Source organism: Glarea lozoyensis (assembly GCF_000409485.1).
Source record: "Glarea lozoyensis ATCC 20868 chromosome Unknown GLAREA21, whole genome shotgun sequence".
In the NCBI taxonomy this organism is placed as follows: domain Eukaryota; kingdom Fungi; phylum Ascomycota; class Leotiomycetes; order Helotiales; family Helotiaceae; genus Glarea; species Glarea lozoyensis.
Genome location: NW_007360996.1, coordinates 142,047 through 168,953, shown reverse-complemented (window position 1 = coordinate 168,953; position 26,907 = coordinate 142,047). Strand labels below are relative to the sequence as shown.

Sequence of the window (26,907 nt, the reverse complement as noted above, 5' to 3'; positions counted from 1 at the left end):
TTGATTCTTTTGACAAGTGGATCGGAAAAGCGGAAATCCATGGAAAATTAATCACCGTTGGCTTGATGTGGCGTGGCGTCGTGGGTGATATTTTTAAATACTTAGTGACTAAACCCAACTTTTCTAACTCCGTTTGTCCAGTTACATTTAGTTTTATTTCTTCCAAATTTACATAAATAAAACCCGCCATGTTAGAGGATCATCCAAAAGGAGATCAGAAATTGTGGTAAGGTCATCGTCGTTACAAAATGGTTACCAGATGTCTAATACTGCCATAGGTATTCTGGTCGAGACAACGATGAAACCAGCACACTCAGAGCTAGAGCTGCATATAATGGCCTATCTAAATCTCCAACCGTTGGCTCGACCGACTCAGAAAAGCCCGGAGCCCAGTCAGCTCTTGAAGTCGATCTTGCATCCCACTACGAATTTGGCGGGCCATGGGGCGTAAGTGCTATGATGATCTTCTTTCCTCTCCTCATGTATTACATGTGGATTGGCGCAACCTTTTACGATGGAAAACTCCCACTCCCTCGGTCACAGCAGTCTATCACGGAGTTTGTTAGCAGTCTCGGAAGTTTAGTATATGAAGAAGCATTCCCATCCTTCCGAGCGTGGAAGATCTATTGGTCATTTATCGTCTTCGAAGCAGCATGCTATTGCCTCCTCCCCGGTGTCTGGAGCACGGGAAAGCCACTTCATCATTTAGGGGGTGTCCAGCTGAAGTACTATTGCAGTGGAGTTTGGTCACTATGGGTCACTATCATCACAGCTGGCACGCTTCACCTCACAGGCCTGTTCAAGTTACACACACTCCTCGACGAATTCGGACCCATTATGTCAGTAGCCATCATTTCAGGCTTCGTCGTAGCTTTTATCGCATACTTCTCAGCGATCATTCGAGGTGCTCAACACCGCATGAGTGGGAACTTTATCTATGATTTCTGGATGGGTGCGGAGCTCAATCCTCGCTTGTTCGGTATCCTCGACCTGAAGATGTTTTTCATGCTCAGGTTGCCGTGGAATATTCTTTTAGCTCTTTCTTGTGCGGCTGCTGCTAGACAGTATGATCAATATGGATATGTGTCTGCGGAGTTGTGGTTCTTGGTGATGGCGCATTTCCTGTACACGAATGCGTGTGCGAAGGGGGAGGAGTGCACTACCACGACGTGGTATGAAATCCGCACGTGTTGAATCAACTCAATAAACAACAAACTAACATATCTCAGGGACATCTACTACGAAAAGTGGGGCTTCATGCTCATCTTCTGGAACCTCGCCGGCGTCCCCCTAAGCTACTGCCACGCAATCCTCTACACTGCAAACCATCTCTCCACCATAACTTCATGGACATATCCCTCTCTCCGCACCCTCCTCCTCACTTGCCTTTTTACATCTTATCTGATAGTCTACTGGATCTGGGACACGATCAACAGCCAAAAAAACAACTTCCGCGCCCATCAAGCCGGGACATTCGTCCCCCGGAGCGCATTCCCACAACTCCCATGGCAAACCCTAAAAAATCCAAAATTCATTAAAACCACCACTGGAGATAATCTGTTGGTTGATGGATGGTACAAGTATGCGCGTAAGATACATTATACCTGCGACGTCTATTTTGCGGTTGCTTGGGCTGTGTTGGCGGGGTTCAAGAGCCCGTTTCCTTGGTTTTATCCGGTTTTCTTTACGTGTATGATTGCGCATCGGGCGAGGAGGGATGTTAGGAGGTGTGAGGTTAAGTATGGGGATAGTTGGGTTGAGTATAAGAAGATGGTTCCTTGGTTGTTTGTTCCGGTGAGTACGCTGACTGGTACCTGAAACTGGTGTGCTAACATTTAGATCAGTATATCTTTTGATGGGGTGGCGGTTCATGCCATTGAAAGCAGTTCATCTTTGCGTACAATGAGATTCCGGGGAGGTCGGGTACTCTTCAATCATCGCCAGCTTAATATTTGGCCGGAAAGTGTGTGTCAATTGTAGTTCTCGCTTGCAGACTTTAGAAGGATTCCGCTGTAGCTTTTAGCAGAGTGGTCACTCTTTCTTAGAGTTAGAAGTATTTTCTACAATGTCGTTGTATTTACATTACACATTAAGTATATACATAGCATAGCTCCATTACATTCCTCTAATTATTTACACCTCAAATCTATTCAAAACTTCTACGGAGTGATCCATTATTTATACTTCTCAGTGCACCCACACACATTCATCTTCTCCCGCAGTCCAATCCCCTCCGTCATCCGGCATACGCGTCACAGTCACCGTGACAACAGGCGGAGAAACGGTAGTCATGAACCCGGTAGAGAGAATCATTGAGGATGCAGGAGTAATTGTCGAAGGAATTGTGATTGTCGAGTTCGTGAACGGGTAGCTTGTGGAAGAAGGAAGCGAAGATATAATTGTGGTATTGGCGCTCAAGACAGTCGATGATCCGGAACTCGCGAGGGTTGTAGACACCAAGCTCGACAATGTCGAAGACGGGGAAGTAGTCGATGCAGAAGATGTCGTATTCAGCGAGGCTGTGGACGCGGAGGTTGGAGTGCTTGATGAGCTGCTGCTAGATATTGTCGAGCTGGTGGTAGTTGGCAGGGAGGAGCTCGTAGATGAGGAAGAGGAACTTGTGGAGCTTGAAGTTGAGCTTGCGACACTCGAACTGGATGATGTGAACAGCGATGAGCTGCTGCTCGACGAGGACGAGCTTGAAGCAGAGGAAGAAGAGCTTGTGGAGCTTGACGTGGAGCTCTCTACACTCGAGCTAGAAGTTGTAGAAATCGTTGAGCTGCTTATTGAGGAAGACGAGCTAGAGGAGCTTGAGCTTGAACTGACGACACTCGAGCTGGAAGTTGTGGGGACCGACGAGCTAGCACTTGATGAAGACGAGCTTGAGGAGATTGTAGATGACGATAAAGGTGTCACAGTATAAACAACCTCGTACGCTGTTGTGGTTGTAACATAAATCGTCTCTACCGAAGCGGAAGTCACGACTCCCACGCAAGGGTTGGTTGTGAATTGCTGGAGAGCAAACACATTTGCAGGACCTGGAACAACCGTCACAGGTCCATTTCGCAAAAAGCATTGGTAGAGGGCACCGATGGTTGTGAAAACAATTCCGTTACACGAGCTTGCGGGGACGTTAAGGTTGTTTAGCGCATTGCAGAAGGAAGCACAAATACTGGTGGCAGCTATAGAACATGAGTGGAAGTTCCTTGAACATACGAAAGGAGAAAGACTTACCAGCTCCGACGGGTTCGACATAGGCACGGATATTAACTCCGCCAACTAAGGATGCTAGATGAAAATGTTGAGTCAGTTTCTTGCTTCTCGTAATTTATCAGTGGATGGAAAGAGGAAGCTGATTGCTTACCAGAGCATTGTTGTGAGTAGTAATTACCGCCAGTCAAGGAGTAGACAGCGTTTGTGCAAACAAGACCTGAAGGGATCTTGGTGTCTGCCACGCACGTTGTTGAAGTGACAGGAACAGCGGTAGTACGTGTTACTGCGTTGGTGATGGTGCTGGCGTAGGTTGAGGTAACCAACGACGGACTGATAGTTTGTCGAGGGTAGACGGCTGCCAGACTCAACTCTGCCACCGCAGCAAGAACAATTAAAACTCTCATTGTCGAAAAATTAATGAATGACTAGACGAAAGAGCAAAAACGAATGACTAGAGAAGCAGACTAGGATAGCAGCAATCTCAACACAACGACCATGAAAGAGTGAATGGTTGAAAGAGTAAAAACAAGAACAAGAGAAATTCTCACGGGCAGTCGAAGTATATCCTCAAAGTCCGTGACATAGTGGAGTACATCCTCAGCTCTTCTCTCGAGGCGGGTAGAAATGATTATTGCCGCATTCGTACCTAGCTTCAATATTTCGGGGAAAACAAAACAGGAGAAGTGGATGCATTCGTGGAGAGTTGCTAAAAGAGGAGTTTGAGGCTGAGAGCTAAACCATTTTGCAGGCGAAATTAAGATTGCGAGCGTCTAGATCTTCATCTTTGCATGGGGCGGCAAGGTTCTCCACAATTCGGTCAAAGCTTGAAGCATATAGACAGTGCCACAACCATGTGACTGAATATAAGTAGCACCAAAAGCAAGAATATTTCTTGAAAGCTGGTGGTGATTATACTCTGTGCATTCAAAAGTATCAATATTAACAAGAAGTATGTATAACGTCAAGGAAAGCTAATGAGCATTTCGAAATACTGAGTCACGTGATGTGGGAACGAGGGGAGCCGAGCCCCTGAAATAACTATTTTCAAGGGTTTCTTTTTTCTTGAATGATGCTCACATCTCTAGATATTTTTCTTTTCTTTTCTCGTACACTATATCCGCTGCCCGACTCAAAGTTTGTCGTCCTCGATGACTCAACCATTCAATTTATTCCCTGGTTCCCAAGATAGCTTTTTTTGCAGGAGCGTATACCATGAAAAGCAATTCAGTGAAACTCACCTTTGACTTCGGAGCATGTTTTAGGAGTAATGAAGTTGGTAGGTGTGCAATGAATTCTTATCAGCTCAAGAATTACCAGCTGGCCTCACTCTTCCGACAAGTAGTAATAAAGTCCATCAAATATTTATCAGTCGAGATTCTAGCAGCACTAGGAGCATGATTAAACACTAATGACAGTTGTTTTTCTGTCGACAAAAGATGGAACACCAACGCTTACTCTCAAGTCAAATACTGAGCATCGAACGAATTTTTCCCGCTCAATGCTGTAACTCTAATCTGGAGTAAGTAACAAGACGGAACGAACGGAATGAAACCTGCGTCGTTTTCAAGCAGTGTCGATATGTCGAACCGTTTTGATTTGTAGAAGTCAACTAGCATAACAGAAGATATATAGAAAAAACCGGTGGTGAGTTTGGGGGATTGGAGGTTGTGTAGTGAATGTAAGGCTTTGAGACGGATTTTGACAACCTCGTGAAGTCAGAATCGAAAGCTGAAATTGATCCGTACATCGCAATTTACCGAAAACACTCCAGGACTTTGGGGTGTTATATTTCACAACATGGACTAAATAGAGGCGTTCGATTCCAAGAGTTAGGCGTCTCATCGGACCCTACACTATAACCCAAGCAGTGCGGCAGGACTTTCCCAATTCGGACAGTCAGCACTGCGATATATGCTAATGAATCTTCCAGCTGATCATGTTTGGCTTCTCTATACTTGACGTTAATGTTCTCCATTATTAATTCATTTCTTCCAGATATCTTTACAGACTGTAGCATACCTTGAAAATAAAAAGAGTCCAGCGAACCCCGAACATTGAAGATCGCGATACATTTTCACTCGCATTTGAGAGGACAAGAATAAATGACTTCTTTCTGAAGAATGTTAAAGGAAATATGGAGATGGGTTTCTGGTAAGTCATAGCCATTAAGCAACTGACCGTTCCAACTTATCTTATCAGCATGCCCTATACTGTGGGTAAAGTCAGGATTGAGTGAGGGCCGCATCATGCTAAAAAAACCAAATTGCTGTGCGATAACATTGTTTTCTCCATCAAGTGAAAGGTTTCTGTCGCCACACGTCCAACAGAAGGTACCTTCCGTACGTGTTTTCGCTTAGCTTCACCACCCCAAGGCGTTCTTCGACTGTCAAACTGTCGCAGCCACCTACCAACCAACAACACAGCCACTTCAGTAGGCAGACAATATCAACAGTAGAATTCTACCATAGTATAAACAGGTGATTTCTGTTTTTGTAAAATCCTTTCTGAAATTTCAATACGCGATAATTATTCTCTTCTAGCCAATTTTTAATTTTCACATTCCGAGCAGTCTTTCGCGAAAACCTTCCAGCTACTTTCTTTTGGACCTATTTTCCCTTCACATCTATACTTTCACCAAAGACCACTGAACAAACGACCACTGTTAAAACAAAGTAGTCGCGGCTCGAGAACCGTGATGCATTTCTCAGATTTCAGGATCGATGCGCGTTGGAAAGGAGCGATTCGACACTCATTGCACTTAATATATGCTGAGCTTTTAGCACTTGTAGTGATGATTATTATCAGCTCAGTATTGATGCACGATATGTTGTCGACGTTGAAAAACGATCGCTATCGTGCTAGTCTTGCGTAAGCAGCTGTTTCCAGAAACCACAAGACGAACCTAACTAACAGAGACAGGACAATGTTTTTCTACGAATTCTCCTCTCCGATAGCGACATTCTTCATCGCGATTGGAAAGTTGTTGGCATTTCACTTCTCGCTCGCCAATCCAATCGTTTTCTTCGTCATATCGTTGGTACTTTTTGGATGTTGGATTCCGCAGGGGATATTCTGGGGCGTCTGTGATACAGCGGGTGATTGCGGTATAAACTGGCAGGGAAACAACCTCCCAAAACGTGACGAGAAACTTGTCTTTGTGAGAGTTGCTCTTTCCGTAGCGTTGCTTTTGTTGTATCTTGTTCTTACGGTGTTTTCGTCCATTGCTACACATCGAGTCCGCAAGCAGCGAGCTCGCGCGATTCGAATAAGCAACTAGCACGAGTCAACGGATAGGAGCCTTTAGTCTCGGAAATTATTGGCAACGGAGTTTACGCCGACGAGGGAACATATAGGCTGTCTGGGTGGGTTTTATGTTTCGGATCTACTATTTTTGCCCTAGATTTATTTCGCAGCTTCAGTGTTTTGTCGTTTTTTGGTCTCTGACTATAGTTGCATGAGTATAATATTTAATGTTAGAATCAAATTATGATAATTTGTTATTTTGCAGACATTTCCTCGAGTTGACGTTTCTCCTGTTTTCCATGATCGCGAAGTGGGACCTCAGTCAATCTTAAACATACAAATTAGCTGATTTTGCTTCAAGGCCACTGGATTGGTATGAGATTCATTAATTCTCATTATCTCACACTTCAAGGTCTACTTAACATCTGAAATAGGAAAAGCTTCTTGCCAAGAGTTTCGGTGCTACAGAGTAATACTTCTAAGTTCTGACGAGACACAATCACTACCATGTGGAATTCGAGTGAAAATGGATGATAGATGAATGCAAAACTTTAAATTGTACGGTAGGGAATGTTTGAGAATAATTCGAATGAGGTATATAAGAGTCTTTTGGCACTGAGCAAGGACCGAGGTCGCCAAGATCTTTTGTCGGCATCGACACTATAAAAGACAAGTATTCGAACCGCAAGCACACATTCTGAAGCATCGGATAGAAACGAAGCTATACCGAGCAGTTTCTAAACCTATGTCTATGCATTTTCATGCATAGACATAGCTCTACTGGCCTTTTCGTGTCCGTTTTAGCATTAGAGGATGTTCTTAGTGGGTCGTCGATGCGATAAACTTTTTGAAATTGGCACAGGGCTTTATCTTGCTGCTAGAATATTGAAGTTATATTTCATGGAGCGGAGAAGAGAAGTAAGTCATGGATGGTGATATTCTGAGAGTGAGCTTGTAAAATATCTTCACACGTTGGAAATCCCGTCTTGATGGGTATGATTATGTTGCGTTGCTGTTTTACTTGAATGAAGACCAGCGATAACGAGTTTCCTATCTGTACCGTGGTCAGGTTTTTCTTTTCAAGACCAGTAATGCATCGTATTCTTCAAAATCCAGATGCATCGATGTTGGGATAGAAATCGTTAGTGGCATTGCTACCCCGCGTACCCCAGGTCCCCGCAAGCTGCAATTGGAGGAGTTTTTATTCTTCCCAAGTCCATGGGTCTACCGGAACTTTTAGCTACCTCATCGCCTACTATACCATGCATCGAAATATTATTGAAAGTTTTACAACAAGATTTCCAGCTGTACCCTAGATATCCTACCTGGTTTTGGCTATGCTACCATAAGCACGGTCCTGTGGAGTGCAGGATTTGTAGTCTTTGATGACCCCGTGCTATGTTCTTAGTGGACTATGATATCCGGAAAATTTTAATTTCAATTGCCCATGCGATTGATCTCATCCCAGCTGTCCAAGGCAATATCTGGGCAAGATGAGGGGTGATGCGAGTTTATCCGAAGTCACTATGAATAAAACGGCGGCGGCTGGCCAGAATTTGGAAGATTGTAGTCTACTCACTTCTAAGGTTTCACTTCAGTTCTCGGTGATTAGTTGATGATATCCAAGACCAAATATGAGACTTTTGATTTCAGTTGCGGTGTTTCTGGGGGTCGTCTCAGCCAGTCCTGGACTCGGTGAGAGAGCGGCCTGCAATTCCGATAATTGTTTGGTGAGTCTCTTTAAATCTTGGAATTGATCTGTTCCACTAACATGATTCAGCGCGCTATGCTCGCCCGTCCTACTCCAGCGAGCGAGTTTTGTACAACATACACAGTTGCAATAACATCAGTTGCACTTCCAACTTGGGCTTCTGCATGCTCAAATCTTCCATCGAGAATATCAAGTGCATGTACATGCATCAACACAGCAGCACCTACTCCAGGTCCTTATGCACGAGTCACACCGCCATCAGGAGCAATCATTGTCGACAATAGTAAGCCGTACTCCTACGGCTCCTACCCATCATTTCAGGCTGCAGTACTTGCACTATCCTTCACCACTACAACCCCACAAACAATCTTCATCTATCCAGGCACATACACCGAACAAGTTTACATCCCACTGCTTAAATCAAACCTCACGATCCAAGGCTGGACAACTGATGCTCGAAGCTACCACGCTAACACCGCCACAATAACCTTCAATCTCTCACGCCTCAATGCAACAAACAACGACCTCACAGCCACTGTACGTAATTGGAACCCAAATACAAAATTCTACAACCTGAACATCAAAAACACCTTCGGGCACGTAAATACCAATGGACAGAATCTCGCACTCTCAGCTCAAGTGACAAATCAAGGCTATTATGGCGTTCAACTTTGGGGTTATCAGGACACCGTTCTCGCAAATCGCGGGAACCAACTATACGCCAAGTCCCTCATCGTAGGCGCCATCGATTTCATCTTCGGCCAATACTCCACAGCTTGGTTCGAACAAGTTGATATCCGCACGATAGCCGAAGGTTGGGTAACAGCCTCTGGAAGACTCGACGCTGCTACCAACGCTTGGTTCGTCATTAACAACTCCACAGTTGCGGGCATTGATAGCAGTATCCCTGCCGGAAGTAACGCTCTTGGTAGACCTTGGAAGGCTTTCGCGAGAGTTGTTTTTCAATATACGTATTTGACAGATGTGATTGCTAAGGAGGGCTGGAAACCTTGGTCTACGGTTCCTGGGAGTGAGAATACTGTCAATTCTACATTGGCGGAATATAACAATACCGGACCTGGGAGTGTAAGTGGCGGGTCGGGTCCGAGGGCAGCATTTGGATTGCAGCTGGATGCGCCTATTACCCCAGAAACGGTATTGGGCGACAATTGGAAAGGCGAGTGGTATGTCGATGCAGATTATCTGTGAGAGATGATCTTGAAAGACGCATCTTTCCGACTGAAGGTGTTTGTTGACTTCAAACCTCAACTATCGCACTAGACTATTGAAGGCCGTTTCAACAAAGTTGCCAAAAACCAATGTATCACAATAGACACAAAAGAATGTAAATCAATGACCAAACATAAGTTTCAAATCGCTCATATTACACTCAGATGCTACGAAACGCCAACGACACCCCCGTTTTCATCTTCCCATCATTATTCATCAAATGGATCATCAAGAGAAACACTTAGCACGATCTCGCCGAAACTCACTGCCGAACAATCCCAAGATGTCATTTCGTCTATGCAATTGGCCCAAATGGCACATCTTGTCAAATATTCCAAACTCATTCTAGATCAAAAGGTAAGTTGGACGACCTATCACGCGCCCCCATCTATTTTCTCGACCGTGGCGCTTTTGGCATTTTCTCATCCCCTTGAAAATACTGCTCCCACCCACCGCTCGGCTCCGCGACAATATGAATTGCACGCAAAGCTAGTGGGAGTAGTGCAAGCCACTTTGCCTTTTCTAAAAATCTTACCCCCTTTTCTCTGTTAGTTTCAGAAGATTGCTGAGGTGAGGGATATCTGTCGATTCCTGCTTAGCAAATACCTGGGTACTATCGATTTCTTCGCTTACCTGCGTGGCGGATACTCCTCATAACCCATATTCTCCCGTCTTTTTGATCTTGCTTCACGTTCTGCTCTGATAGACAAATCATCGCCCATACTTCTCCGATGATACTGTTTTATGTCGTCGTCTCGGGCGGATCCGAGCTTAGATGGCACAGGGGATCTTTCGCGGCGGATGTGTTGTCGTGACTCCCTGAGAGACGAGCTACGGGAAGGTTGTGATGAATCTCGACAGTGTCGTTTCGATTCTGATTGCTCCTTTGGGCCGAAAGATTGTCTGAATGTTCTTGGTTCCTCCATTACAGACGATTCCGGCGATATTCTTTGTGGTGGTTGTGTGCGGGCATCCATATATATGGGAAGGGAACGACGGGACGTGTCAGAAGACCGCTGAGTGGTTCCGTGTTGAGATCCCGAATACTGTCCGGTCGAATCTCGTTTCTTCCTTCTTCTGTCAGAAACAGGAGGCGAACTCCTTGCGGCATAGCCAGAATCCGGTGAAATCGTCCTCGAGAGGGAGCTGTCACTGGGTTCGTAACTTGACGGCCGCCTTCTCCTATGTCTTCCGCCGACAACCTCTCCTGCAGTTACATGATCTTCCATATTCTTGCCAACGACCCCATAACGGGGCTTTGCTTCTTCACTATACTCTTTCATCTTTTTCTGCTGGGGTTGGATTTGCGAAATCTTCAAGTGGAAGTTGATATCTTGCGTAAAGCGTAGCGAACTATGGCCAGAGATAAACTGGACGTGTTGTTGATAGAACAATAATAACTTTGCCTTCCCTTTCTCAAGAAGATTCAGACGGTGTTCACAGGCGACGAGGGAATTTATAGTGCTTTCCTCAGAAGTGATTCGAATCGTACTGTGCAACCGATGTTCGTTTGAAACTTTATATTATGTTCAGGACAAGAAAGAAATAAATGCCAACTTCACCATATTTGACAAAGTCTAGACAGCTTTTTAGATCAGGAGACTGGAGTAGAAGTACGTTCGAGGTGAGATGAGCGAAGCCAAGTGGATACGTGGCAGCGGTAGCGGCAGCGGCAGCGGCATCGTCCCGCGAGATTTCTCAATCATAATACTCATGGTACTTATCGAAATCGTGGGATGTTCCTGGAATCTTTTATTCATGCCTTGTGGATTTGGCTGAGGTGGATGCGCATTAGGTGGTTGTGGATATTGTGGATGCAGGGGACTTCGTTGTTGTTTAAACGAGGTTAGTTAAAGCGCGGTTTGATGTTGGGCGAAACAACAAACGGTAAAGGGGTGAATTTTCTGTTGTCAAAAACATTAAAATCAATTGAAAATGCTGACTGTGCGATAAATACGGGGTTTCTGTTTTAGTATATCGATGTAGTGGTTGGATAATCCACTTCCTGTTTCCCTTGTGGTACGAAAGACACGCCTTGGAACGAGATATTTTCTAATCACCTCTAAAATGCGATTAGTTATGTTTCAATCTACCCTAATTCATTCGTGGGTACTCAGAAGTTGACAAAAGTCGTTAAATGGCATGGTCGAGCATCGCAATGGAAGTGTTCGCCTTGCTGCCCGGAAGAAATGGGAATAACACCACCCACGCATGGGATTGTCTCCTCGATAACAAGCAGAACAACTTTTAATAGCAATTGGCAAATTCACTTATTTGCGACAAAAACTTCTCAACTACCGGGTTCAGAGCTCGGAATAATAACAAAAAGAACCCTCCTAAATCCCGAGCGATCCCCCTCCCCAGTCCTTTTTGTTTACCCCGGTATCCCATACATTCGTCTCAACCCCACTCATATCCCGACCCTCTTTACAATTCCTACAATCATCCATTTGTATCAGCTTTATTTTGCCAATAGTCTAGCTAGACTGATGCATTTGTGACGTCGTAAGTTGAGCGGTGTGTCAACTTGCGGTGTACTAGTGCTAAAGTACAGGAGTCATGTGTGCCAAGAGCTTTGGATACACCATCACCTGGAGGCCCCGAAGTATGGACTCATACATACCGATTGACATTCTGGGGAATGTGAAAGAGGTTAGATATGTAGTGAAGCGTACAAAATTGTTACGTGGTTCCAAACTCGAGAGATGACGACTTGCGGTCAAAAGCGGGAGGAGACATCCAGCGGCATATTAGATGACAGCGGGTGAAATGCTGATGCAGCGTTCTAGATGCGATCTTCAAGATCTTCCCTGCTCTCAAATGTAAATCGTGCCTTCAAATCGGACATCAATATGCTGCGTATTGTGTGGAACTAGCGTTGCTGATTTTATAATGGGTGCCTTGGGTGTAGAAGCGAACAGAAAAGGGGAGGATCAATGAGTCAATGAAGTACACAGAAGGAATTCTTATTTTTCCTACTACTAATTAGAGGCTACCCGATCATAGCTCAAAAAACCCAATTTCATGTAGCGATCGAGACTTCAGCAATTCCGGATCTCGCGTAAAGATTGACCAGAGTCGCCTTGGGGTCAAATTATCTTCAGTCGACACCTGATGCTTAACCTAGTATAATTCATGCTGTTTTTTCTACTTACTCTACACTCGCAATTCCTTCCTCTCTTCTTTGCAGTGGAAATTTAATATCGGGAAGCGAACGACTGAGGTTACTTCGTCAAATTTCATAGGTGTGCCCACCCATTCTCAACGACCACTTGGGTCTCGCTAACCATACAGTAATGCTCATCGTTATGGAGCTCGTCTTTTTCCTTACGCCCCTCCACATCGCGCCACAGTCGTATTTTCCTTCCGATTGTAAATTCCTCTAGGAATCTCCCCGGGAAGCCACTCCATCGTGCTAATCTATTGTGCCAAATTCCTTGCACCCTCTCAATATTTTTCGGCCATGAACCTATTTCCGGATTCACAGTCATGTAGGCTTTAGTATTATATGCCACTTTTACATTTGGATTCAGCCATACGCCTAGCTTCGAGCTCAATCTATTGTCAATGTGAATAAGACAGCACTCCGAGCCTTCCAAACGATAAGTAGCAAGACTATCAGAAATTCCTCGGAAGCGTAAAGGTGGATTATCGTAAAATGGATCTGTCTTGAAGACAGCTATTCCGTTCCAGCACGATTTCACGGGCACTGGATCATTCGAGATCAACTCTTTCCGCGATTGAGAAGCGAGAAAATATGGCCAGTTTCGAGTGACGGTTTTGTCGCCAAAGATGTCGCGTAGAGCAAAGGTATCGTAATATGAGGGCGGTTTCAAAAAGTCAAGTGAACAGGCCGCGGCATAGTTGCCATTTCTTGTCGCAATCAAAGTGATAACATCTTCCGTCTAAAAGTTGCAATGGGTATTAGTTCATCGTACAAAGACAACTAAACAAAGTAGAGGGCGATGTACCGTGAAAACAACATCGTTCAACCATAAGACCCTTTCGAACCTCTGTCCCTTCCGCTCCTTCGAATCTTCCGCCAAGTCATTCAATTTTTTCATCAATTGGTTTCGCATCCCCGCCAAGTATGGTATTCGCCGGAGCTCCTTTCTCCCCCTTTTTGTCCAAATCCAGCCTTCTTCCCCAGGTTTTGGCGTACGCTCAATATCATCTTTGTGCGTCGATTCGAGTAACTCAATACTTCTCTGCACTCCTAGCTCTTCCAGTTGGAGGTCCAACTCTCTCAAAGCGTCTTTTGAGCCATCCCAACTACAACTTTCTAAAATAGAGATATAGACATTTTCAGGCCCCAAATACCTCACAAGGTCCAGGACGGCAACACCCCAGTGAGAACGTATTGCGACTTCGTTGTTCCAATGAATGCTGGCGATGAATATGCGAGGGTTAGATATGTTTGTTAGAACAGTTTCTATTGCAGACACTCGTTTTGGCTGAGGATGGACTGCGACGGTAAGGAAAAGGTCAATAGACAGCACGAAAAACAGAAGAGGGACAACAAGTCTAAGCCAAGTACGGCGCAGCCAGAGTATCCTGGGAAAGAAACTCATGAGCATATATTTAATTATCACAGCTATTTCAAGAGGCGGGGATTAAAAGCTATGCGATCATGTCGAAGAACAAAGTTCGGCCAAGATGGCGCGTCTCATTTCGTATATATAGGTCTGACTCAATTGCCTCGCCTATAATCAACGGGAAACTGCGAAAATTATGCTGTATTACCTCCGGGCTCCTACGGGGTTGTAAGCAAACCATGTGCATACTGCAGCAGTATCTTGATAACGTGGCTAATTTTTATTGCATTAGGCAGAGACGCTTTGCACTTTGAGGTGTCAACATTGGTCCGTAAATAGAACATCGGAAACGGAGTTTTATATATTTCTTTACTTTTCTGCATGGTATTACGGTATTGTTACTCTGATTCAATCACGATTAATTACTACCACTCTCATGTTATAAGTAGGCAAATGACACATAAGATCCAATAAATTGCTCGATTTTAATGACTTAAAATGAGTGGATATTACCCTTATCAAGTGTGAGGTGTAAACAAAGCAATTCCAGTTGGGACGAAGTTGAATTCGTTCCTAGTACTCAAAGCTTCTTCAGATCAACCTTCGCCCTATCTGTCGCCTTAATAGCCTATATATTCATAAACCCGTCAAGATGGTATGTCGATCCAGGAGTTCAAGATGAAGCTCGAATAAAGATTCACCAATAACGAGAAAAATAAACAGTCTAACGGGGAAACTGCAGCGAAGTCCTATAAACCATTAGCTGAAACACTTGTGATTTTGTACTAAGTAAGAAAGCAGTAGAAAAAAAGAGCGACTGGTAATTGAAAGAAAAGTGCAGATGTCATACCCTAGGACAAAACGGTCGTGATATTGGTGACCGACTCGATGCCAGTTTCTTCACGGCAAGTTGGGCAACTGCAATCGGAGTTGAGTCCGCTGCCACGACAGCAGTTCTTGAAGTTGCTCAGTCTGTTTGAGATTGAGCCGGCGTTGCAATCGTTGCCATTCACGAAGGTTCCCTTATTCTGACTGCAGCAGGAGCGTGTTACGCCGATATTGTTCGCACCTCCGTTAGGGTTGACGCATTTGCAAGCTTCCACTGAGAGGATGGAAGCAGCGGCCACTAGCATGAGCTTGACGAATTGCATCTTGAATATTGACAGGTATGTAAATGTGTGATAGAGAGTAGTTGCTGTATATTCGAAAAGGTAGCGAAGTGGCAGAGAAGAAGATACTTGGGATCTGTGTTGATGAAAAGGCTTCTTCTCTATCTTAAATAGCTGGTGTACAGCTTGCAGGATCCATGGTCAAGGATTCTGAGTGGTGCCCCTCATGTGGTCCTAGTAGTACTCCAAAGCTCATACGAGATTACCATGACCGGGACTATCTAGAAGGACAAAGGCTTGGAATTTGTTACGGAGTCGAAATCCAACAACTTCCGTGACTGCAAATCCCAACCTTCTCTGATAAATCCCTCCCTGGTTGCATATGTAGATAAAGTCGGTGTAAGACGAGAATAATGTGCTCAGCATTTCAGTATCTTATATTTACATCAAGATCCTTGTTGTGAATAGACCATATGTCTGTTAGGTTCTTCTTTGGCCACCAAGTGACAATCGTGTACGTGGCTGGAGCTGGCGCTTTTGCTGTATATTAATCCATCAACAATTTACTACATTGCACACTTAAATGGCAAACATTTACCGTCCATATCTAGAATCAAAGTAAAGAAACTATTCAGACGCTTTTAAACCAGAGGATTTCCCGTATTTCATCAAATATGGCTACGAAGCGCTAATTGGCATAAGAAGAATTTATTAACTAAATATACAATTAATAAAATCACATTCACTAGATCAAAAAGTAAATACTCTTTACCAGGAAAGGCTACCCAAGCGCGAATAACTCGCTGGCTGAACATATTATCTCATAAAATCTATGTATTGAATGGTTTTAAAGAAGATGGACACGATGTTTCAGGGCATAGTATTTAGTAGGTATGGTCGCTTTGAAGGCTTCTTTTAGGGAAGAAATAGAAGACTACTGCTCGATGTAGTTAAAGGTATCTGATAAAATGTACTACATATTGATATAAAGTAGCATCGTAGTTACTAAGATCTCTGTCATTTGTCTTGGCACTTTGATTGTCGCTATAATATAATATAGTTGTGTAGATAAACATGCAGGTAACGTCAATTAACTGCGCATTCTTGTACTAGCTGCCTAATGCAGCATACATCAGTCAGCTCGTTTCGTCTGACTACATTTGAAGTCGTACCTATGTAAGAATCAAAGAGGGGTTTTCAGTGAAAAGAGCCTAATGAAGAAAGTTTGTGCAGGTAAGGATTGTTCCGGTTGATTTCCAGGTCGATCTTGTGGCGAAACATCAAACATCGCGATTGCTAAAAAAACATAATACGCAAAGTTAATAAGACCAGACATGACATCGGGACTTGTCATGAGTAGAATCAAAATTAATTGGGATATTGTGTACTCGTTGCCACCACTTGGAAGCAGGGAACAAAGAATTCATCTTTTAAGGAATTACATCATGAGACTTTGAAGGCCATTAGAAGGCGTGACCTCGTGTGTAAGCTTAAATGGGGCTCAACATACCATACTTACAACTTGAGGGGTTTTCTCGGGGAAGGAAGAAAGCTTCCCCATCTGCAGATGCATGAAACAGGCTTCCCCTCAGTTGTTGGTCTTACTTAGGTAAGTAACTCATGAGTGCCGGCATAGACTCTTGAACCTGAAAATTTAGGCGGAAGAAAACCAAGAGCATTTGATTTTAGCGTCTTCTTTAATCTATAACTTACGATAACATTAATAAAAACAAAGAGTCTAGACGAAGATAGTATATTCTTTACTTTAATCTTCTACTAATTAAGAGAACAATCCAAGAGTTGTAGTTAAACTAAGTAGAGAAAAAGGGGTGTTCTCTCACCAAGTGCCTGGTGGCCCGGCTCCCATAAGTTACTTACCCAAGTACTTAGCTTTCTGCAAGTAAGCCGCCCCCTCAGTTGGTGGTGTATAGCGTACTTTCTGCAGTCAGCCTCCTCTCAGTTGTTGGTTTAATTTAGCTATCTGCGAGTAAGCCTCACACCGTTAACATATCTCTCACAAAGCCAAGCTTTTGAAAGTTTTTATGTAAAGCGAGTTAAGGATCCCCATCGATCATGACGACAACAATCGAATACGGGCTGACGAGTAATTAATTTAGGGCAAGGCACAGGTATATATTGTCAAAGATCGTCTGCAACATTATGCCTTACCTCACCGATTACATGACGTACGCGTTTTGATTAATTCGAGTATGCGTGTTGCCTCGACCACAGCCTCTCTGAAAATGCCTCTCTTAGCTACAGAGCCGCACCATTAGTTTCACACCGACAGCGAGTCTAGTGCTATCGATGTTTTTCGCTGGTGAGATTACGGTCAGTGGCAATGATACCACCTACCAGCACTTATACCACTAGTTTCACTGGACCACCAACGCTCCTACTGCAGTCAAAATGCGACCAAATCGGACGAGGTGTGTTGAATTCATACTGCTGACGCTATTTGTCGTCTTTCTGTTCAAGACACTTGGATTTTGGGAAGACAAGTTCTCAGTGCAGAGGGGCTTCGTCTACCGACTAAGAGATGGAGACGAGTCTCACCCCGTAGAGAATCTGCACGCCGCAGCTAAGAAGCAATTCTTTGATCTTCTGTCGCGGCAATCTGTTACTGCTGCAGACGCCGTGGTTGAATATAGGAGAAGGTATGGGAGAAACCCGCCACCGGAGTTCAACAAGTGGTTTGCTTTTGCAAAGAAGCATGCTTCGCTGATCGTGGACGACTACGACGAAATGATGCGGTCACTAGAGCCATTCCGGAAGATGGCGCCCAGCGACGTCTTGCGGATTATGGAACGAGCAAACTCCACGGAGCAGACCCGCGGTTATATCAAAAAGTGCTCTGTCGTTCAAGGCAAGCTCAAGGATTGTGGTGCTTGGGCACATGTCATGAGCCGCTCATGGTCCATTGAAAAGGTTCTGCAGGACCTACCGAATATCATTTTCATTGCCAACTACATGGACGAGCCTGCGGTTTTGGCAAAGCATCAGACCGTCGAAGTCTCGCCGGTAGAAAGTGATGAGAAGTTTATGTGGTCCACAATTCACCACGAGCCTATATGGCCCCAAGTGTGGGGTGTTTGTGACAAAATCAGCGAGCATAAACAGCCCGAAACCTCCTTAATGACCCAATCCCTCTTGCACTTCGTGGGAAACGTCACTCCGGAGACAGATTTGTGTAAGCACCCTGAGTTCAAGGAGATTCACGGTTATCTTGCCTCTGCCATCAATTCACTCCACATCGACCGTGCTGTGCCCGTCCTCTCACGCGCCGTTCCGTACCCCTTCGGTGACATATTATTTCCCGCGCCAAGTTACTCCTGGGCTCAATTCTCTTACAGTTCCTGGCGAGATCGGTCATGGCACCGGAAGAAAGACGCACTATACTGGGCAGGAAGCAATACCGGGAGCTATACGCGTGACGAGACATGGCGGCGGCACCATCGGCAACGGTTAGTGCTACTAGGATTTGGAAAGATTTCCAATTTTGCTGGACAAAAGGGCAAAAAATCTTTCACATACCTCGAAAGAGCAGAGCAAAGAAGTCACTGGACCCCCTACACAACGTCGCGCTTTGATAGATCGTTGTATAACGTTGCCATAACCAAAATCTCGGAATGCGACGAACCAGCCTGCCAACAACAAAAGGAGACCTTCCGCCCACCAAGAAATCCAAAATCGTCATCGGAGCCGTACCGGTACAAATATGTCTTTGACATTGACGGGAACAGTTTGAGCGGACGCTTCTACCGCTTGCTAGCGAGCAATAGTGCTGTGTTAAAGACCACCATATTCAAGGAGTGGCATGACGAGCGGCTGATACCGTGGCTGCACTATATTCCCGTTAGCCTAGGCTTTGACGAGCTGCCAGAGCTGATGAGATTCTTGGCCACAACGGACGAAGGGCGTGAGATCGGGCGAAGAGTAGCACAAGAAGGAAAAGCCTGGCATGCTAAAGGGCTCAGAGAGGTTGATCGCGGTGTTTATTTTTATCGACTGCTGATTGAGTTAGCCTGGCTACAGAATCCAGACAGGGTCGCAAGTTAAATATCGAAATAAATATTCCTGATGTTGAGTTAGCCAAGAATTTTATACGCCTAAACGGTTGTAAAAGCATTTCCCACTCACGCTCCCCTTTAGAGCACGGTCCATCCTAAGCGAAACACGACCCAAAGTAAATAAACACTCCTCATTCTAAGAAATTTAATAATAAAACAACCACTTGCCCAAATGCCTTACTAAAGGTGCAAAACGCTTGCAAAGATTTACGAAGAAGATATGAATAAGGTAGTCCCAAGACAACGACTTCTATAAGGTGCTACTTACGCAGGAGCTTGTGACGGTGTTTGGACGAAAACTGCTGGGCAACGATGGCGCATTTGCGCTGTTTGCTTGTACGACTGTTCGCGATTTTGTGATCGTCCATCCACGTTCTATCTTTATAGCTTCTGATTAATGTAAATTTTATCAGAGTATGATTGACTCGTCTTTCGAATTTCAGTTCTTTGCATATCAATCCTTTCTATGATCTATTTTTACCCTATGCCTGCTTATCAGATCCGAAAGCCTCACTATTAGCATCGAGAAACACAAATCGGCGTCGACTTTTGTTCCAATTAAATCCTTGTGGTTGCTTCAGGATACAATTTCGGTGAGTGAATTTGGTTTGGGCTGAAGTCTTGGCGTGGCAATCCAGTAGTTCATTCGCAGTTATGTTTTGCAACAATCCGATGCGAAGTCAGAAGGCTGGACAAAAGGGGTTTGACAAAGGTCAATCCCGTCTGTCTTGCATAAGCCTCGGTCTTCGTGTGGTGGAGCAGGCGAACAAACGCCTTGTCAGTCCACCACTGTGCCGTGCAGTGGTGGTGCCTATCGCATTGTAGCGTTGTGTTACAGTGAGGAAATAGCAATCTTCGTCGCAATTCTTTTTGCTCTAGTATTTTATGCCATCACTATTTGTACGTACCTTCGAAATGGACATATTCAGCTTTGCCGCTTCAATTATTACAGTTCTGGAGCTCGCCTCCACCGCCACTCGGTTTATTGTAACTGCAAACGAATCTGAAAAAGAGCGCAAGATTTTATTGAGCGAAATCGCCAGCATTGCTGGATACTGCTATGTTCTCAAAGACCTCTCTGAGCGAGACGAGCCAGACAATTGTTGGTCTCGCAACTTAAGAGCTCTTCTTGTGAAAGACGGGCTGATTGCTCAGTTTCGTGCCAATCTCGAGGAGGTGTTGTTGATTTTGAATGAAAAGCATTCGAAGCTTATTGAAAAAGCGAAGTGGCCACATCAGAAGAACAAACTTGGTGAGATCTGTAGCCGGATTGAAAGGCAAAAGTCACAAATCTTGCTTGCTTTACAGAGCGATCATGTGTGAGTGAAACGCGTCATTCTTCTGTCCATTGTGTCTAACGAATCTCCAGCAATCTTTCTCTTGATACCAAAAAGGATCTCAGTCGAGTGAACGATCTTGTGATCAACATTGATCGCAAGATCGTTCAGATGGATCAAAAACAGCAGACCCAACTCCAGGAGAAAGAAAAAAGAGATCTTGAGACTTGGCTCACTAGCTTAAACTTTTGCGCGAAGCAGAATGACATTTTCGCGAGGCGGCAGGAGGGTACAGGAGAGTGGTTGTTGCAAGACCAAAACTTCCAAAGCTGGCTGACTGGATTCAAGAGAAAGTTATGGTGTCAAGGGATTCGTGAGTCTAAATGCTGATATGATCAATCCTAGAATATAACATCTACTGATTACGTCAAAAGCTGGTTCCGGGAAGACTATTCTTACGTATGTTATTAGATTCCTAGCACAAATATAGATACACACTGATCTTTTTTTCTACACTAGGTCCATAATGGTCAATTCTTTGGAAGAAAAGTTCGGAGATCAAAACGTCGGTATAGCATACATCTATTGTGTCTATCGAGAGCAAACTTCTCCCTCAGAGCTCATTGCATCTTTGCTAAAACAACTCATTCAGCATCGCCCTGTTGTCTCGACTGATATTCTAGAGCTCTATAAATACCATCGTCGAAAACAAACACGGCCACTCCTGACAGATTATTTAAGAGTCTTGTTTTCAGAAGTTCGCAATTTCTCAAGAGTCTTCATCCTGATAGATGCTCTCGATGAGTGCTCTGAAGAGCAAAAGGCTAAAGATCTCTTCCTCAACGAAGTGTTGAAATTAGTTCCTTTAGTGAGTGTATTAATCACGTCTCGTGATGAGCCAGATAAAAAGAATGGTTTTCAGGACAAGCCAGACTTAGTTATTAAGGCCACTAAAGAAGATGTAAGGCGATACCTTGAAACTAGACTTGAGAAAGAGCTCTCGAATTTTGTAAGAAAGGGGTCACCATTATGGGCCGAAATAGTGGATACGGTTGTTAGGAAGTCCCGCGGAATGTTCGTCGAATAACACCAATTAAATATCTCGATTGCTGACGGTAAATTAGGTTTTTACTCGCTCAGCTTCACATGGACTCACTTGGGAGAGAAGATACTGGTAAAGGAGTTAGGAAAGCGCTCCAAGAACTACCAGAACAGATCGATGGAACGTATGAGAAGGCTATGGCAAGAATAAAAAATCAAGACAGTCGAAAGGCTGAACGAGCTGCGCAAGTTCTCTCCTGGATATGTTACGCCGCTAGACCGATAACAGTGGATGAACTTCGATATGCTCTAGCTGTGGAGATCGGAGACACCCGCGTGGATGAAGAAGCTGTTCCTGATGGTAATCATCTAGTATCATTATGTGCTGGACTTCTGACTATTGACCACGACAGCAACATTATTCGATTTGTCCACTACACTACCCAGGAATATTTTGAGCGGATCAAGAAAGAACGATACCCTAAAGCTCCGACCCAAATTGTCATGGCGTGTATCACTTATCTGTCATTCAATGAATTTGCCACTGATCCTTGCGACAACGACAAGGCAATGGAAGAAAAGATGCTCAAGTATCCCTTCCTGCAATATGCATCTCAATACTGGGGCCTCCATGCCAGAGGAGAGCCAGAGAAGGATCCTATAGTACAAGAGCTCATTATGAAGTTTTTGTGGCAAAATTCCAACATGTCTTGTAGTTTGCAATTTGCCCATATTCCAAAATACAAGCATGCCAACTATAGCCAGTCGTTTCGCAAGGAGGTTTCGGCGCTGGGGCTAGCTGCAACAAACGGACTTGTGGAAGTCACCGAAAAAGTACTGTCAATCGATGCGGATGTTAATAAGGCAGACTCCGACAAAGGAACTCCACTTCATTGGGCTGCTTGGCATGGGTATGACCAGATTGTGAAATTAATTCTGGCTACAGAAGGTGTGGAGATCGATGTTAAATATTCAAGTAACAGTACACCTCTTCACTGGGCGGCTGAGGGAGGAAGGGCTTCTATCGTATCGATGCTTTTAAAGAGCGGTGCCAAAATCAACGCTGTTGATGTGCGAAAATGGACCCCTTTGCATAAAGCGGCTTGGCACGGGCATGAAGCTGCAGTTCAGGTACTTCTCGATTATAAACCTGATGTGGAAGCCGAAGAGGCACTTCTCGATAATAAGGCTGATATGGAATCCGAAGACTCCGATGGAGGAACGGCATTGCATGCAGCATCAGAAAGGGGGCATGAAAATGTCGTAAAGTTACTGCTAAAAACGGGCGCCAAGGTTAACGCCACAGATATTGACGGAGGTACTGCACTTCATCGAGCATCATGGAATGGACACTTAGTAGTGGTGCAACTGTTACTGGATGCTAAAGCAGATGTCAAAGCCAGATACTCATATGGATTCAGAGAGGGAAGTAAATCCCCTAGTCGAGACAGTAGTGGTGAAGAGGTTGTTGTCAGGCTTTTGATGGAAAAGGGTGCGGAAGTTGCTGCAAAATACTATCAGGGAGGAACGGCATTACACTGGGCCGCCTGGAGTGGGCACGAGGAGGTCGTACGTCTGTTACTTGAAAAAGGCGCCGACTTTACTGCTAGAGATTCCTTGGGCGAAACTCCACTTTCTGCTGCGACAAAGGGCGTATACGACGCGATGGTGGCGCACCTACGGGAAAAGGGGGTTGATGTGGATCAGATGGTCTCCAAAGAAGAGCAGCAGAACCTGCTAAGTCAGACACTGAAAACTGATGGAACGTCTACGTCTTTACATTGGGCCGTTTGGGGTGGGACTGAAGAGGCTGTGAAGCCTTTACTCGAGGAAGGAGGTGGCATCAATATAAACACACCGAATCAACATGGACGAACTGCCTTGCATTGGGCATCTTGGAGTGGGAAACGGAATATCGTAGAGCTTCTTTTGGGAAAGGGAGCAGACATTTCTTGTCAGGACAATGCGCAATGGACTGCCTTGCACTGGGCAGCCTGGAATGGTCATGTAGATGTTGTCAAACTTCTCCTGGACAAAGGTGCTGATGCTACATTGAAAGACCTCAGTGGTAAGACTGCGTTGGATTGGGCTATGGCGGAAAGTCACAAAGAGGTGATCAAGGCATTGCATGGAGAGTCGTAATCTTTCCAAGAAACCGCTGTCATGTCAATAGTGCGTCTGCTCCCAATTTTACTCCGAGTCCGATATCTCCGCCCTAGACCACTCTTTGTCTCAGGCTTATGATTCAAAATTTAGCTTAATATCTTGATAGCTGGATTAATTCTTCGTTAAAGAAAGATTGCCAAAAAGCAGTCCGTCACCTAAGACAACGAAAAGGGGCTCGTTTAGATAAGAGTTCCCCCGTCCCGGTCCCTAATAAACATACATTAACGAACCTCTGTCGAGAGGTAGAGATCTGCATCCTTATCTACTGACTCTTGTTTAGTTGTTTTTTGTTTACCAAACACGCGATACGGACGAGTTACGTAGTAGATAGATTTTGCTTCTGGCAAGAGTTCAGGGATAACTTTGGAATCAGCGAGATAGGATTAGAGATTCAGGCGACCTTTAGTGATTTTGATAAATCTGCTGCAATCTGGATCATTAGATTATGGGATTCAGGCAGTCAAGATCCCATTCATGCGATCTAAATGCCACCCTGACCCACACCATCAAAATCTCGCCCCAGAAAAAGCCAGGGGCTACTAAGTCAAAACCATAAAACACAAATACAATATCATCAGATGCCCGCCCAAGAAGTCAAAATTTAAAATATCTACAAAGAAGTCCCCCTCCCCACTGAAAACCTACAAACTAACCAAAGGAACAACCCCACAATCCTCAGGCTTCACACCTGTAACACCTTCCACATTCGCCTCATCCAAAAGCGCCGCAACACCTGTGTTCGGATCCTTGACCAGAAATAGTTTCGGGAAGTCGACCTCACCGAAGGTGCAGAGGACGGGGTAGAAGACGTTGTGCGAGGCGTCGAGGGCGATCAGGACGTGGTCGGAGGTGGTGGGGGTTGAGGGTTGGAGTGTTCTGTGGGGGTGTTAGTTGGGGAAGGAAATGGGGGAGGAAAGGGGAGGGAGGGGAGGAAGAGGTAGGGGGACTTACAAGATAACTGCTGTTTTGGGGATGTGTGATAGGGGGGAGAGACGGAAGCGTGAGATTCCTTTCGAAGAGAGCGTGTCGTTGTAGCCGTGGAAGACGCGGGATGTAGCATCGCCTGTTATGATTCCCGAGTCGAGAGAGGAGAAATCGACAGTTGACATATCCACACTCCCATTCGTCTTCGATATCCCGTAGATATTCCCATTATCCGCGTAATGCATCCCAATACTTCCATCCGCACTCTCAATCTTTACTTTCCTCGCCTCCCTTCCATTAATTTCCGCTCGTGCAGGCAGGGCAGGAATCGCATCCCTCTTCCCGCTCCCCAAACACTTACTAGCACTCGGACCATTCCACGTACTAATCCCCTTATGACTCCCCAGTATATCCGCATAAACCTCATTCTTAAACCCCGCCGTCAACTTAATCCCTTGACACCCCGCCACCCCGCTACTCCCCGTGATATACAAATCCGGCTTCTCCACCAGCGCAACCCCATAGCTCTTCAACCCGTTCAGCAAACTCACGCCAAACCCGATACTCACCTCGACATACGCATCCGCGCTCAAACTCACCGTGCCGACGGCCTGGAAATCCTGCGTCACGCTCGGCGTCCACCCAGATGCGCTGGGCGCGCTGAAGAGATTCAGCTGCGCGTGGATGGCGGGCCATTCGAGACGGACGCCCGCGTAGGCCTTGCCATCCGCATTAATCGCTGCGTTGGCGCCGACGGCGAGATCGAGATGTGGACCGATAGTGATAAGGCCTGGGATGGCGAACGGGCTGAGCGGGATGGCGAGCAGTGTGTGTTTGAATGCCGGAATCGACGCCGCGTAGTGTGCGTCTACACCCAGACCTAAGCCGGCACCCATATGCCCGTTTGCTGCGAAGGACCCGGCGGAGATGATGCCGATGAGGTTGAATGTCACTGTTGCTTTGACGTTTATGACGCCCGAGACGCCGCAGTCGACGCAGTAGAGGCGGATGTAGTTTGAGCCTGAGGTTTTGGAGTAGAGCTGGTACCCTTTTTTGTTCCAGGGCGTGGCGACGTTGCCGCCGCCGATGGAGACGTTGATGTCTTTGTTGAGGGGGGTGAGGGTCCAGGAGGGGATGAACTTGTTGACGATTTTCTTGACGGCGTGGACGACTTTGTCGCAGATGTGGCACCAGGAGCGGATTTGAAGGAGTTGGTGCTCGTCGAGGCCGATGAAACGGGTGTGAAAAGGGGTGGAGAGGGAGGTGTAGCCGATTGTGTTGTCCAGGGCGACGTCGAAGTCGAGAGAGGGTTTGCTGCTGTTGGTGTAGGTTCCGTTGCTAGGGATTGGAGGGGCCGCAGTTGTGTCGAACCCGACGTTTCCACTGGCGTTGGCCGGTGTGTAGGAGCCCATGTCTACGGTGATGGGATTATCTGTGCCCACGGCTTCTTTGATATCGATGTGTTTGATACCTGCAGCAACGGAGAGGTCGTTGTGGTCGAAGTCGAGTTTGTGGACTAGGAGATAGTCTCGCTCGCCGTCTGTAGCAGCGGTACCGCATTTGTCGTGGAAGGCCATCATGACGAACTTTGGCATAGTCCATGATGCTTTGGCTGCGTTAAGGGCGTTGCGGTGGAGGAATTTCAGACGAAGTGTTGAGAGGTCACATTCGACATGAGTTACTAGAGCGGAGTGATCAAGGACGACGGCGGGATAGGCCATCTTAGGGATGGCGACGCTTGCAACGGCGACATCTAGCTGTATTAGTGATGGCTCTTGACAAGCGTGGGTCCCACTTACCGGAAGCATTGTTATTTGCTGGAGGACTCGAGTAGAACAGTGAAACATTCTTTTTTGGTTCCAACACAACAGGGTTATAAGGATCAATATGTGGAGGAAGCCCTGGGGAAAGAACAGCAGGAGAAGGTGTTGAGCGTCCGTAAGCAGCAGTTGTATTTCTGGACGCGGTATACCATGATGAACGAGTGGAAGTAGTATTCTTGGAATACGATAGTGTTGGAGTTGGGGTAGTGAGCGTGCTCAAACGAGTTGTTGAATTGGTCAGATGGAATGAGGTAGTGCGAGATGAGGAAGATGACAAAGATTTCGACGAAGTGATTGACGTCGTAGTGGAGTTCAAAGTCGTGCTAGAGCTCGAAGACTTGGTTGATGTTGTTGAAGTTAGGTTTCCAGATGAGTAAGGCGAAGCCTCAACTGAAACGGCCAAAAGAGTGCTGATACAACTAAGCAGAAAAGCTGAAGGCTTTGGAAGATGCATCTTGAAGGAAATTGAGAATGAAACTACTCAAAGGAAATAGAGAAGAAAATGCGATGAATGCGAAGTGATGCTTGACTTGATAATTCAAGTTCGCAAGGAATATCGACTCTT

At 45.4% G+C, this 26,907-nt stretch overlaps 10 protein-coding genes across 10 annotated transcripts; 5 read left to right on the top strand and 5 right to left on the bottom strand.

Annotated features, from left to right (window-relative positions):
• Positions 1 to 188: 188 nt before the first annotated feature.
• GLAREA_12838 (uncharacterized protein) lies at positions 189 to 1,856 on the top strand (the record flags this gene model as incomplete). Its single annotated transcript, XM_008084601.1, has 4 exons — positions 189 to 226; positions 279 to 1,172; positions 1,230 to 1,794; positions 1,845 to 1,856. The coding sequence occupies 4 exons, from the start codon at positions 189 to 191 to the stop codon at positions 1,854 to 1,856; spliced, it is 1,509 nt and encodes a 502-aa protein (XP_008082792.1).
• Positions 1,857 to 2,290: 434 nt separating this feature from the next.
• On the top strand, positions 2,291 to 2,923 carry GLAREA_12837 (uncharacterized protein; the record flags this gene model as incomplete). The annotated part of the gene is made up of 2 exons (XM_008084600.1): positions 2,291 to 2,326; positions 2,372 to 2,923. 2 exons carry the CDS (start codon positions 2,291 to 2,293, stop codon positions 2,921 to 2,923), a joined length of 588 nt encoding a protein of 195 aa, XP_008082791.1.
• A 210-nt stretch (positions 2,924 to 3,133) lies between these two features.
• Positions 3,134 to 3,617, bottom strand: GLAREA_12836 (uncharacterized protein; the record flags this gene model as incomplete). The annotated part of the gene is made up of 2 exons (XM_008084599.1): positions 3,134 to 3,288; positions 3,365 to 3,617. 2 exons carry the CDS (start codon positions 3,615 to 3,617, stop codon positions 3,134 to 3,136), a joined length of 408 nt encoding a protein of 135 aa, XP_008082790.1.
• Positions 3,618 to 8,090: 4,473 nt separating this feature from the next.
• GLAREA_12835 (Pectin lyase-like protein) lies at positions 8,091 to 9,376 on the top strand (the record flags this gene model as incomplete). The annotated part of the gene is made up of 2 exons (XM_008084598.1): positions 8,091 to 8,186; positions 8,237 to 9,376. 2 exons carry the CDS (start codon positions 8,091 to 8,093, stop codon positions 9,374 to 9,376), a joined length of 1,236 nt encoding a protein of 411 aa, XP_008082789.1.
• Positions 9,377 to 9,785: 409 nt separating this feature from the next.
• Positions 9,786 to 10,680, bottom strand: GLAREA_12834 (uncharacterized protein; the record flags this gene model as incomplete). The annotated part of the gene is made up of 2 exons (XM_008084597.1): positions 9,786 to 9,978; positions 10,031 to 10,680. The coding sequence occupies 2 exons, from the start codon at positions 10,678 to 10,680 to the stop codon at positions 9,786 to 9,788; spliced, it is 843 nt and encodes a 280-aa protein (XP_008082788.1).
• Positions 10,681 to 12,636: 1,956 nt separating this feature from the next.
• On the bottom strand, positions 12,637 to 13,968 carry GLAREA_12833 (uncharacterized protein; the record flags this gene model as incomplete). The annotated part of the gene is made up of 2 exons (XM_008084596.1): positions 12,637 to 13,302; positions 13,369 to 13,968. 2 exons carry the CDS (start codon positions 13,966 to 13,968, stop codon positions 12,637 to 12,639), a joined length of 1,266 nt encoding a protein of 421 aa, XP_008082787.1.
• An 815-nt stretch (positions 13,969 to 14,783) lies between these two features.
• GLAREA_12832 (uncharacterized protein) lies at positions 14,784 to 15,083 on the bottom strand (the record flags this gene model as incomplete). Its single annotated transcript, XM_008084595.1, has 1 exon — positions 14,784 to 15,083. One exon carries the CDS (start codon positions 15,081 to 15,083, stop codon positions 14,784 to 14,786), a length of 300 nt encoding a protein of 99 aa, XP_008082786.1.
• A 2,367-nt stretch (positions 15,084 to 17,450) lies between these two features.
• On the top strand, positions 17,451 to 19,100 carry GLAREA_12831 (uncharacterized protein; the record flags this gene model as incomplete). The annotated part of the gene is made up of 1 exon (XM_008084594.1): positions 17,451 to 19,100. One exon carries the CDS (start codon positions 17,451 to 17,453, stop codon positions 19,098 to 19,100), a length of 1,650 nt encoding a protein of 549 aa, XP_008082785.1.
• A 926-nt stretch (positions 19,101 to 20,026) lies between these two features.
• Positions 20,027 to 23,571, top strand: GLAREA_12830 (Ankyrin repeat-containing protein; the record flags this gene model as incomplete). Its single annotated transcript, XM_008084593.1, has 5 exons — positions 20,027 to 20,430; positions 20,481 to 20,761; positions 20,823 to 20,847; positions 20,908 to 21,462; positions 21,513 to 23,571. 5 exons carry the CDS (start codon positions 20,027 to 20,029, stop codon positions 23,569 to 23,571), a joined length of 3,324 nt encoding a protein of 1,107 aa, XP_008082784.1.
• Positions 23,572 to 23,986: 415 nt separating this feature from the next.
• Positions 23,987 to 26,796, bottom strand: GLAREA_12829 (uncharacterized protein; the record flags this gene model as incomplete). The annotated part of the gene is made up of 4 exons (XM_008084592.1): positions 23,987 to 24,025; positions 24,249 to 24,471; positions 24,547 to 26,272; positions 26,319 to 26,796. The coding sequence occupies 4 exons, from the start codon at positions 26,794 to 26,796 to the stop codon at positions 23,987 to 23,989; spliced, it is 2,466 nt and encodes an 821-aa protein (XP_008082783.1).
• Positions 26,797 to 26,907: the final 111 nt, after the last annotated feature.